Source organism: Nomascus leucogenys, chromosome 19 (assembly GCF_006542625.1).
Source record: "Nomascus leucogenys isolate Asia chromosome 19, Asia_NLE_v1, whole genome shotgun sequence".
In the NCBI taxonomy this organism is placed as follows: domain Eukaryota; kingdom Metazoa; phylum Chordata; class Mammalia; order Primates; family Hylobatidae; genus Nomascus; species Nomascus leucogenys.
In genome coordinates, this window is record NC_044399.1 from 36,743,407 (window position 1) to 36,756,754 (window position 13,348).

At 42.9% G+C, this 13,348-nt stretch overlaps 1 protein-coding gene across 6 annotated transcripts in view; it reads left to right on the forward strand.

Moving 5' to 3' along the window:
* Positions 1-13,348, forward strand: part of SSH2 (slingshot protein phosphatase 2) — a 306,875-nt gene that overhangs the window by 163,186 nt on the left and 130,341 nt on the right. For 2 of the 6 annotated variants that reach the window (XM_030800116.1, XM_012503541.2), the window contains exon 1: positions 5,263-5,565. The exons of 3 other annotated variants lie outside the window; for them this stretch is intronic. In XM_030800116.1, coding sequence (XP_030655976.1) covers positions 5,438-5,565 — 128 coding nt within the window. In that variant the 5' untranslated portion in view covers positions 5,263-5,437. Of the gene's footprint in view, positions 1-5,262; positions 5,566-13,348 lie in introns of those variants that run through there. One more of the 6 variants, XM_030800118.1, reaches the window with a different exon arrangement.

The following is a 13,348-nucleotide window of genomic DNA, read 5'->3' on the forward strand; positions in this document are numbered from 1 at the left end:
TGCATTATTTTTATTTTTTTAATGAGACGGGGTCTCACTGTCTTACCCAGGCTGGTCTCAAACTCCTGGGCTCAAGCAATTCTCCTGCCTTCGCCTCCCAAAGTGCTAGGATTACAGGTGTGAGCCACTGTGCCCAGACAGGTATTTTAATGTTCATTCATTCATTTGTCAACTTCAGGGTAATGGAAGAAAACAAATAGAATTAGCTTTCTATTATTGAAAGCTGACTGACCAATTTATGGATGATGATGATAATAATAATAATAAATTTGAATTTGGTGTTGTTCACAAAGTACTTTTGTCCCTGTATCTTTTTTTTTTTTTTTTTTGTGGAGACAGAGTCTCACTCTGTCACCCAGGCTGGATTGCAGCAGTGCGATCTTGGCTCACTGCAACATCCGCCTCCCAGGTTTAAGCCATTCTCCTGCCTCAGCCTCCCGAGTAGCTGAGATTACAGGCACCCATCAGCACGCCTGGCTAATTTTTATATTTTTAATAGAGAAGGAGTTTCACCATGTTGGCCAGGCTGGTCTTTAACTCCTGACCTCAAGCGATCCACCCACCTCGGCCTCCCAAAATGCTGACATTACAGGCATAAGCCACCATGCCCAGCCTTTTGTCCCTGTATCTTAATCAGCCCATGAGGTAAACATTACCTCAGTTTAAGATTAAAGAAAATAGGGCTAGGATAGATTAAGGTTTGCCCATAGGCAAAGCAGCTAGAATCTGGAACTTCTGATATCAGCATCATTGCCACTTTCTAATGTTGTCCACTTTAGCTATTTTTCAGATTTGTGGAAAAGAGCATAGAGGATAATCTCTAATCTAAACATTTTCATTTTCTCAGTGAATAAACTAAGGTGCACGGTGAGTCTTACCTTCAAGCTGCCAGACATTAAAGCGAAAGAGTAAATTTTTGTGCCAGGCACTCTTTTAAGTACTTTATATAAATTAATTAATCCTCACGATAACTTCCTAAATTAAGTGCCAAGTACTGAGCCAAAGACTAAGTAACTGAAATTCATAGCCAATGGTTGCAGTATGATCCAAACCTGGCCTGTTAATTCCAAGGCCAGAGTTTTTAACTACTGGGCTCTACTGCTTTGCATTAGGTGACTGTTTATCTTAACTGGATTAAATACATTTTTCTCAGGATTCTCCAGAAGGATGAGATTCCTTTCTCAAAATTTCCCAACTCTCATAAGAACAGATCTAGGGACATTTCCTTAGGGTTTTGCTATCCCATTTTATAGATGAAGGGACTTGGCCAGTCTTAGTTTATTCTAAGTGACCATGTTAGAACTACAGACTAGGTCCCCCGGCTTATAGCACATTGCTTTTGGCATCAGTTCAAGTGATTTACTCATGTTGAAATTTTGTCAGGCCGGGCGCAGTGGCTCACGCCTATAATCCCAGCACTTTGGGAGGCCGAGGCGGGCGGATCACGAGGTCAGGAGATCGAGACCATCCTGGCTAACACGGTGAAGCCCCGTCTCTACTAAAAAATACAAAAAATTAGCCAGGCGTGGTGGTGGGCGCCAGTAGTCCCCAGCTACTCGGGAGGCTGAGGTGGGAGAATGGTGTGAACCCGGGAGGCGGAGGTTGCAGTGAGCTGAGATCGCGCCACTGCACTCCAGCCTGGGCGACAGAGCCAGACTCCGTCTCAAAAAAAAAAAAAAAAAAAAAAAAAAACCAAGAAATTTTGTCACAGCAGCAAAAACATATCTACTACATCCTTCATTCGCATTTCAGCACACCTTCAGGTCTGTCCTGGAATACAGTTAGGTCAGCATGTAAGTCTTCAGTTTTCACTGTTTTACAGTGATTATACCATAAGGGATACATAGATACACAGTAATGGAAGTACCTCAAGCAATTTCTACTTAAGCATTTTTAATACTATTAATGTGTCATCCTACAAAAACTTAATTTGGTCATAGCTAATGTCAAGAGCCAACATTTTAGAATATTCACATTTTGAATCTTGAAATGGTCAGCAAATGACATGACAAAGCTAATTTCAAATCTTCCAACTCAAGCAAGAATGTAAAGAAAGGCAGCAGTTTTTCTTCAGGGCCTTTGTGCAAAATTTGTTTTTTTACAGAAAGCCCCTTCTGACTTCATGTAGAGTAGAAAACTAACTTAGTTTATTTCATGCTGCTCAATCTAATTTGAAATCATTTTTGAATTCCTAGATGCATGGGTACAGAGAGCTTGCTCCCTAGAGCCTTGTTTCCCGACAGTGGAGAGTAAAGAATTAAATTGATTGAAGCTGAAACTAAATTGATTGGCATTTTGACACTCTGCACACTGTACAAAGAAAAGGAATTTGCTCAACTTTTAAAAACAGACAGTAGCAGAAAGAACTATTTTCTTAAAGGTATCCCAGTTTGCAAAGATGATTTAATTTTTTTCTTAAAAAAGCAAGAGACAGGCCGGGTGCAGTGGCTCACGCCTGTAATCCCAGCACTTTGGGAGGCCAAGGAGGGCAGATTGCCTGAGGTTAGGAGTTCGAGACCAGCCTGGCCAACATGGTGAAACCCTGTTTCTACTAAAAATACAAAAAATTAGCCAGGCATGGTGGCGCACACCTGTAATCCCAGCTACTCAGGAAGCCGAGGCATGAGAATCACTTGAACCTGCGGCACGAGAATCACTTGAACCCGCAAGGTGGAGGTTGCAGTGAGCTGAGATCGCGCCATTGAACTCCAGCGTGGGCAACAAGAGTGAAACTCCGTCTCAGGGAAAAAAAAAAAAGCAGGAGACATGTTCTAGCACTTTCTCAATTTCCTATATTACAGTTCAAAGTGAGAATTTAACTTTGAGAAGCTTTTGAAAAAAAGCCTGGATAGGGATGTTAACATAGCCTCCTTAGCTGAACAGACACTGACAGAGGTCTTCTGAGGAGAAAGGAAAGGACTGTGCACTTCTGGGGTGTCGCTATAGGAGCCTATTTATAAAAGACAAGATACATATTTATGAAATCTTTATCTCTGGCATTTTTAAATACAAGAGATATTAAGTATGAATTGAATAATATACATTTCCTGCTTTTTCAGACAGATACAGATGATTACCATGCCATTATCTGTCCTAAATGGCATCATTTAGTGTTGACTTCAATGAAATCCTCTCTCTGCTGTGTCATGAAAGGAACTGGACTTACCTTAACAGTGCTGTTCTAACGCGCCTGCTGCTTTTTTTTTTTTTTTAATCACAGCAGGAGGCTGTAATAAATTACAGTCTGGAAGAAGTTTCAAACTGGCAAGTTTGCCAGATATTTTAAGCAATTTATTTTGGGGTGTATCAGCAGATTTTTTTTTTACACTACCATTTGGGTGCCTGCTGACACAGCCTGAATAAATCTTTCAAACATTTTCCTTCCTAGAGATGGATGAAGATGATGAACTCCAAGATCCAGACCTTCCGTTAACTGTTCACTTGCCACCTGGTGCTTTCCTATTACCAGATATCTCAGAAACTTAGATAATTCTTTACAGCATGAGTTTGCAGTATTTCAAGTCCCTCAAGGTGCTTTGGCAACAGCCTTAAGTTTTATAGAAGAATCAACTAAAGAGTAATTCTGGTTTTAGGCATAGATCTTATAATTTGGATTGATTATTTCATTACTAGTATCTTGAAAATTGCCAAACTTTCCAATGGGAAAAGAGCATGAATATTTATATAAAACAAAGGCTTATTCTTATCTTGATTATAGCATATTGAGTCTTAAAGTGACTTCTTCCTAATTTTAATCTGTTTTCTAATTGGTTAGTGAAGTTTTTAGAAATTATTAATTTCTGACTCCAGAATTCTTAAGGCAGCTTCAGTGATATATATTTTATTCTAGTATTCAAAAATGCTGAAAATGCTGATACCTGAAAATATTTGCTGTAGCATAATGAGACTGGAAAGGTAAAATAAAAGGAAGCTAACTTCTATTGAATGCCTGCACCGTGCCAGCCCCTGTTGTGAGCACAGCATGCAGGAGAGAGAGAGAGCGCAGTCATATTTTACAAAGAGCTGGTCCCTGGTCAGGTGAAAGGCACTGCTCGGTGAATTGGAAGGAACATGGTAAGGGCTTAAAACTGTAAAGGCGTCAGGGAATACAGTTTGAAGGTAAAAGCCCTAGATCAAATGTCATAAAACCTGGGTTCCTGAGTGACATTATTTATAAACGAGGTCATCTGCTTAGACCTTAAATGTTACCGTATCTGTAAAGTGAAGATATGATCTCTACTCTGCCGTCTCAACGATGGCTGCACTTTGGAATCACCCGGGGAGCTTTGAAAAATACGTCTAAATCCCACCTTCCAGAGATTCCAATTTTATTAAGGTGAAGCCTGGGCATTGAGATTTTTAAACCTACCACAAGTAATTCCTATGTGCAGCTACGGCTGTGAATCTTTGGATTGGAGGATGGCTAAGAAAGCCCTCTATAGATTTACTTACAAAGATTAGTAGATGTTATAGGCAATCTAAATTGTTTTTTGTTTGTTTGACCATAACTTCAACTGTTTAAAAAAAAAAATCTGGCCGGGACCCCTGGCTCACGCTTGTAATCCCAGCACTTTGGGAGGCCGAGATGGGCGGATCACCGGAGGTCAGGAGTTTGAGACCAGCCTGGCCAATACATTGAAACCCCATCTCTACGAAAAATACAAAAATTAGCCAGGCGTGGTGGCGCAAATCTGTAATGCCAGCTACTCGGGAGGCTGAGGCTGGAGAATCGCTTGAACCTGGGAGGCGGAGGTTGCAGTGAGCCAAGATCGCACCATTGCATTCCAGCCTGGGCGACAATAGCAGAAACTCCATCTCAAAAAAAAAATATATATATATATATTATATATATGTATACACACACACACACACACGTATGTGAGTGTAGTCTCTGAATTTCCAAATCACATAGGAAGTCTTTGATAAATATTTGTTGCACTTGTTAATTTATGGCCTTTACATTTTTTAAGATCTTTCAAAAACGGGTTTGAGGTACAATGTATAGAGCCAATCTTTAGGAGGCAGGACTTTTCTGTTGGAACACCCTCCTTTAGAGAAATGCAAGCCTTTCTCGCCCACCCCTGACTAGCTTCACTCCCTTACCGAGGCAGCGGTGTCTTGGGGCCGCCGGATACCCTAAAGGCTGTGACGCGCGCTGCGGGATCCGCGCGGGCGTCCCGAGATCTGGGGCGGGGCGCCGGCCGGGCCTACCCTCTCCGCTCTCAGGACCCGCCTGTCCCGCCCCGGACGCGGGTGGGGGCGGACTGCTGGCGGCGCCCGGCAGTCCGGACTCTACTGCCGAGCCCCGGGGCTTCGGCGGCTGCCTCCGCGCGACCCGGCGGGCCCGCCTCCGCCGCCGGGTGCACGCACCGCCTGCGCCTCGTGCCGGAGTAGAGCAGAGGCCAGGATGCGGAGTTGTGCACTTTGAGCCGGCCCCATGACCCTGAGCACGTTGGCCCGCAAGAGGAAGGCGCCCCTCGCTTGCACCTGCAGCCTCGGTGGCCCCGACATGATTCCTTACTTCTCCGCCAACGCGGTCATCTCGCAGAACGCCATCAACCACCTGTGAGTCCGCCGCGCGCCCTCCGCCTCCGCGAACGCTCAGAAAGTTTGCTCTTTCAGCAGCCGCTTTCCCTGGCATCCTGGGGAGCAAACAAGCAAGCGAGGGCGAGCGCGCATCCTGCGTGCCTGGAGGTCTCCGGGCGTCTGGAGGGAAGGATGCTGGGATAGAACGGTGGGGGGATTCATGGAGGCGGAAAGTGTCCCGGGGTGGGGGTGGACGGAAGAATCCTTTGGGAGAATTTCCGTTTAACTTTGAGGGACTTTGAAAGTGCGGGTTGTCCCTCAGAAGTTGTGGTGACCGAGTAACAGCTGAGCTGTTTGGCACTTGGAAGACTGGGGTGAAGGGTGGTCGACAGAATCGGAAGCGGGAGTCCCTGTGAGTCCTGCTGGTGAGCAGCTTTCCATGATTATGGGTTTTGTTTGTTTTAAATAAGTTTCTGTTGCTAGCCATTTACAAAAAGAAAGGCCATTCTTCGCTCCTGCTGGTTGTAGTATGGAGTGATTCCAGAAGGCTAGATTTCGGTAGTTTCTATTTTATCTCCTCCTGTACTACTGGTACGTGCTCACAGCCCAAGCCTGCACGCACCCCTTCATTCACCAAAGTGCAAGTGCATCTTTAAATCGCCGCTGTTTCTGAAGTCTCTAGAGAGTTGTCATTCCACTGTGGTTTAGCTGTTTCTGAGAAGTGTGTCTGCTGAAGCTTGTGGTTAATCTGACTTCACAGTTATCAAGTAGAGGAACTTTTCCTATTCAGGTTCCATCCTTAAATCAATGCAGTGGTGTAAGGTTACTTAGATAGCAGCAGTTTGGTCTGTGTTAGTGTATTGACACTCATTCCAAGTGGCTTCAGAGGAGTCACCTGCTGAGATTTTGCTAGACTCTTTGCACTTAAGCAAAGCTACTGTCTCCCTCCCAGGTCAACTTTTTAATGTCCAACAACAGAAACTTTACATTATCCCTTATTAAAGATCTAGAGAATAGCATGTAAGGTGATTTCTAGATAATCTTACAACTGATTTATTATTTTCATAGATGGTTTGCCCTCCTATCCTACCAAATCGAATTAAACTCGTTTGAGTTTCTTTTTTTTCTCCCCTGCGTGTTGATTCATGGTGGAGCTTCTAAAAAAAAGAAAAAAAATCACAAAAGTTGTTTTACTGCCCTGTACTGTAAAAGCTCCACAATTAAATAAACTGACTGACTTGCATTTTCCGTCTAAAAACGGGAACGGTCATGGAGTGAAGAAGTTAATGGGTGAATAATCTGACACTGATAACCATTATGAAAATAATAGTGTTAACAGTACTTTAAAAATGGCAGTGGAAGCAACCCAAGTGTCCATGGATGGATGAATGGATTAACAAAATGTGGTATGTACATATAGTAGAATATTATTTAGCCTTAAGGAAGGAGTCTGACATATGCTACAGTGTGAATGACCTTGAAGATATTATTCTAAGTGAAATAAGCCAGTCACAAAAGTATAAATACTATATGATTTCATTTATATGAGGTACCTATCTATAGAAGTCAAATTCAGAGAGAAGTAAAGTAGAATGGTAGTTGCTAGGGGTTGAGGGAGAAGGGGTGGGAAATTTGTATTTGAAGACTACAAAGTTTCATTTGAGGAAGATGAAAAAATTCTGGGGATGGATGGTGGTAGTTGCACAACAGTGTGAAAGTATTTAATACCCTAGAACTGTACACTTAAAATGGTTAAAATGGTAAATTTTATGCTATGTATATTCATGGCCAGTAAAAGTAATAGCAAAAACTGCAGTTACTTTTCCACCAACCTAATAAGCACAATAAAAAGAATTTAAAAGGGCCTGGTGTGGTTGCTCACACCTATAGTCACAGCACTATGGGAGGCTGAGGTGGGAGGATCGCTTGAGCCCAGGAATTGGAGACCAACCTGGGCAACATTGTGAGACTCTGTCTTAAGAAAAATAGAAAAAATTAGCCAGGTGTGGTGGCGCATGCCTATAGTCTCAGCTACACAGGAGGCTGAGGTGGAAAGATAGCTTGAGCTCGGAGGTTGAGGCTACAGTAAGCCGTGGTCATTCCACCACACTCCAGCCTGGGTGACAGAGCAAGACCCTGTCTCAAAAAAATAAAGAATTAAAAAGGCCAGGCACAGTGGCTTATACCTGTAATCCCAGCACTTTGGGAGGCAGGAGGATCACTTGAGGCCAGGAGTTCAAGACCATCCTGGGTAACATACTGAGACTCTGTGAAAAATTTTTAAAATTAGCAGAGTGTGGTGGTACACACCTATAGTCCCAGCTACTCAGGAGGCTGAGGTGGGAGGATTACTTTAGCCCAGGAGTTCAAGGCTGCAGTGAGCCATGAGTGTGCCACTGCATGCCAGCCTGGGTGGCAGAGCAAGACCCTGCCTCTTTAAATAATAATAATAAAATAATTTTTTAAAAGGCAGGGATTCTAAGCTTTTGGAGGGGAAAGGATTTGTGAATCATGTTTTCTGGTCAATCAAGTCCAAATTTTTTTTCCTACTAATTAGTGTCTGGGTAAATAATTTGACATCAGTTTCTTCCACTGTCAAATGGGGATACAGTGGTTTTACCCCATAAGATCATAAGAAGTCATATATTTGGTAACACTTTGTGAACTGTAAATCTCTACACAAAAAGTTAATTGAAATTAATAACTAATAGCTGCCGTTTATTGACCATTTTCACTGTGCTGAGTTTAATGTACATCTGTCTCATTTAATCATCATAGCAACCTTATGAACTAATTTGTTCTGTTTACAGATAGTGAAACTGAGGCTTAGAGAAGGTAAGTAGTTACTCAAGGCCATATAGGTAGTAAGTGACAAAATTGTCCTTAGAATCCAGATCTATTTCCTAGGCCACTGCCCTTAACCACTATAAAAATGATATTTTGTCTTAGTAGTTGCAAGGTCACTTTTGAGACTTGGCAGTCTGAGGAATTATCTTTGACTGCTGAAATCTTCAGCTTCCTGAAAAATATATTTGCTATACTGAGTTTTGCTACTAAGACAAACTTTTGAAGAATATTTGGAATATTTGTCTTTTATTTTTGTCTCTATTTTCCCACTTCTTTTTTCTTTGTTTCTTGTTTTGTTTTGTTTTGTTTTGTTTTGTTTTGAGACAGGCCCTTGCTCTGTCACCCAGGCTGGAGTGAAGTGGCTTGAACACGTCTCACTTGCAGTCTCCATCTCCTGGGCTCAAGCAGTCCTCTTGCTTCAACTTCCTGTGTAGCTGAGACCACAGGCACATGCCACCCCACCTGGCTAATTTTTTTTTTTTTTTTTTTTTTTTGAGATCGAGTCTCACTCTTTCACCCAGGCCGGAGTGAAGTGGCATGATCTCGGCTCACTGCAACCTCTGCCGCCCCCAACCCTGGCCCCCCGCCCACCACCCCCCAACAGATTCAAGCAATTCTCTCTCTCTCTTTTTTTTTTTTTTTGTAGAGACAGCATCTCACTTTGTTGCCCAGGCTGATCTCATACTCCTAGGCACAAGTGATCCTCCTGCCTTGGCCTCCCAAAGTGCTGGGATTGCAGGAGTGAGCTACCGTGCCCAGCCACTTCTTTTTTCTTTAAAGAGACTTGCTATAATATTCACTTCTTCTAAACTGTATTTATTAGTATTACTTTAGAGGTCATGTTTATTTAGCATTTATAGTGTTGCACAGCTTATCATCATTAAAAAAATTATTAGGAATCATTCTGAGTAAACTACTAAACTTTATGAACTTAAATATACCCACTGTTAGCACCTAATGAAGTTCTTAATTTGAGGTCCATGGTCACCTAGAGGTCTATGGATTGGCTTCAAAAAGTCAAACTCCTTGAGATTATATGAAAATGTTGAGTAAATAAATATATTTTAAAATCAGATTCTCAAAGTGATCTGTGATCTCAACAAAGATTAAGAAGCTCTTTCCTAAAGGGAAGTGTTATTTCTAAGACCTGATTCTGTAAACCTCAACTGCTGTGAGCATTTCCCTGTGGTACAGATATGTACATAGCAATAACTAGTGGGAGCAGCTCAACAATTCAGATTTAGGGTCCTAAGTGAAGACTGACTCAAAAGATTTTGTATTTGGGGGAGGGGGTACCTTGATACATGAGTACACTTAGCCCAGTGGTTCTCTCATCACTGCTGAGAACCCTCTCAAAAGAGCTTTTTGCCCTTTCTCATTTGCTGCCCTCAGGTTTGCTGTGGGTTTAGAAACCAAGAAACAAGCCAGGCAGGGTGGCTCACGCCTGTAATCCCAGCACTTTGAGAGGCTGAGGCGGGTGAATCACGAGGTCAGGAGTTCGAGACCAGCCTGGCCAGCATGGTGAAACCCCATCTCTACTAAAAATACAAAAAAATTAGCCAGGCATGGTGTCACGCACCTGTAGTCCCAGCTACTCCGGAGGCTGACGTAGGAGAATTGCTTGAACCCGAGAGGCAGAGGTTGTAGTGAGCAAAGATCTCACCACTGCACTCCAACCTGGGCAACAGAGTGAGACTGTATCTCAAAAAAAAAAAAAAACACCAAAAAACAAATCTTGTGAGAATTGTGTTAAAGAGTAAATTGGAGCCAAGGGCAGTGGCTCACACCTGTAATCCCAGCACTTTGGGAGGACAGGAGTTTGAGACCAGCCCAGGCAATGTAGCAGGACCCTGTCTCTAATAAATAGATAGGTAAGAGAGAGGATAGATGGATGGGTGGGTGAGTAGGAGGATGGATAGACAGACAGATAGGCAAGCAGGCAGGCAGGTGTAGTGGTTCATGCCTGTAGTACTAACTACTCAAGAGACTGAGGGTTGCTTGAGCCTAGGAATCCGAGGTTACAGTGAGCTATGATCGTGCCATTGCACTCCAGCTTGGGCAATAGAGGGAGACTCTCTCTCTGTCTCTCTTTTTTTTTTTTTTAGGCAGAGTCTTGCTCTTCTTGCTCTTGTTGCCCAGGCTGGCATGATCTCGGCTCACCACAGTCTCCGCCCCCTGGGTTCAAGCGATTCTCCTGTCACCACCACGCCTGGCTAATTTTTTTTTTAGTAGAGACGGGGTTTCTCCATGTTGGTCAGGCTGGTCTCCAACTCCTGACCTCAGGTGATCCACCTGCCTCGGCCTCCCAAAGTGCTGGGATTACAGGCGTGAGCCACCGCACCCAGCCTCTATCTCTTTGAAAATAAAATTTAGCTGGCGCGGTGGCTCACGCCTGTAATCCCAGCACTTTGGGAGGCCTGGATCACAAGGCCAGGAGACCGAGACCATCCTGGCTAACACGGCGAAACCCCATCTCTACTAAAAATACAAAAAATTAGCCGGGTGCGGTGGCGGGTGCCTGTAGTCCCAGCCACTCAGGAGGCTGAGGCAGGAGAATGGCGTGAACCCAGGAGGCGGAGCTTGCAGTGAGCCAAGATGGCGCCACTGCACTCCAGCCTGGGTAAAAGAGCGAGACTCCATCTCAAAAAAAAAAAAAAAAGAAAAAGTGAATAGGCCAAAGTGAGATCCTATGGACTCTCCTAGGAAGGAAACTTTATGGCTTTTGGAGTGTGGCTTTTGGGCATCTATTTTGGTAATTTCGTAGGCTCTTATTACTTTCAACTATGTTATATATATAATAGGTGAAATTATGGAATAGCTGGGGTATTACTGTATTTTATTGGTAATTATGTCATCATTATTAGATTAAGGTCTACCCTTGCCGCTGTATAAAACTCACCAAATATGGTATTATTTTTTACCTGTCAATGAAGAACATTAATAAATGATCAAAATCATTCCAGAAATAAACTATAGTTACTATTGTACTGTTAAGTGTTAATTCTACTAGAAAAAATATATATATGAGCAACTCAGAATCATTTGGTCAAACTTCAAGAGTCTTGGATTAGACAGATGAGAATGATCATAAAAAGTTCATACCCTTTAAGGGTCTGTACATGCATTTTAGTAAAACAAAAAGCTGAACTTCTGAAAAATATGGAAGCCTGTATTATTTTTTAGAGAGCTATTATCCAGTCCCTGGGAAGTAGTCACTAAGCAAGGAGGCAAGGTGTTAGTGATATCATTATATACTAAACAAGCGGCCATTTTTGTGTCCTAAAAAGCTCAGGGAAGAATAAAAGTTGTTAGATAAAATGCTGGCAAAGACTACCATTTAAAATATTCCCAGCTGGGTGCAGTGGCTCACGCCTATAATCTCAGTTATTTGGGAGGCCGAAGCAGGTGGATCCCTTGAGCCCAGGAGTTTAAGACCAGCCTGAGCAACACAGGGAGACCCCGTCTTTCCAAAGAATTAGCTGGGCATGGTGGTGGGTGCCTGTAGTCACAGCTACTTGGGAGGCTGAGGTGGGAGGATGGTGTGAGCCAGAGAGGCAGAGGTTGCAGTGAACCGAGATGGTGCCACTTCACTCCAGCCTAGGCAACAGCAAAACGCTGTCTCAAAAATAAATAAAAATAAAATAAAATAAAATATTCCCATTATGAAAACCTCTGATCAAAAGAGTCTTGTGTTGAAACTAAGGCACTGAAACATTGCTTGATTTGCTAATGAGGTTATCTTAAGCTTTTTATACTTGACCTAAAATATTTTTATTTATTTACTTGGTTCATATATGAACTTGACTTCCTAGAAGCACATCAGTGCTTTCTAAGGCTCAGCGTCAGCAGTAGAGGAGCATATTGGATGTTCATCCAAAATGTACCTTTTCATGAAATCAAAAGGTAGAAAGTCTTATTTTTTGTATTAGTAATAGTACTAATGCTCTTTCAGTTCCACTTTGTAGTTGTACAAGGGGTTTCACATGAACTCATCTCCAAACTTAAGCTTGCATCAGAATCACCTGGAGGGCTTGTTAAAACACAAATTGCTACCCACAGTCCCCAGAGTTTCTGAATCTGTAAGTCTGGGATGTGGCTGGAGAATTTGCATTTCTAACAAGTTCCTAGATGATGCTGATGATGATGGCCTAAGGACCCTACCTTAATTAAAATATTCCTCTGAGGCAGATTGGGCAAGTCATCGTCCACATTTTATAGCATAACAAACTAGGGAATCAAAATGCTGAAGTGATTTGCACAAGGCTACATGGCTTGATGGTAGAACTGAAACTAGAACAAGCATTTTTTGTCTCTGAATCCAGAGTTCCTATAGTGCTGCACTCGCAATCCTGATACACACATCTTTGTATACATATGTAAACATTTCTTTAGATAAATTTCTAGCAGTGGAATTTCTGGACCTAATGTTGTATATATGTTAAAAATTTGATACATATAGCCAAATTGCTTTCTAAAAAGACTTTACCAATTTGTTCTTTTTTTTTTTTTTTTTTTTTTTTGAGACGGAGTCTCGCTCTGTCACCCAGGCTGGAGTACAGTGGTGCGATCTCAACTCACTGCAACCTCCGCCTCCCAGGTTCAAGCAATTCTCCCGCCTCAGCCTCCTGAGTAGCTGGGATTACAGGCGCCCACCACCACGCCTAGCTAATTTTTGTATTTTTAGTACAGACGGGGTTTCACCATGTTGGTCAGGCTGGTCTCGAACCCCTGACCTCGTGATCCACCTGCCTCGGCCTCCCAAAGTGCTGGGATTACAGGCGTGAGCAACTGCACGCGGCTACCAATTTGCTCTTAACCGGCAGTGTGTAAGCATATCTTTCCCTATATCTTCACCACCCCCAATAATATTAATAACATTAATAGCAGATACGCTGGGCGCGGTGGCTCACGCCTATAATCCCAGCACTTTGGGAGGCTGAGGTGGAGGGGGATCACCTGAGGTCAGGAGTTCGAG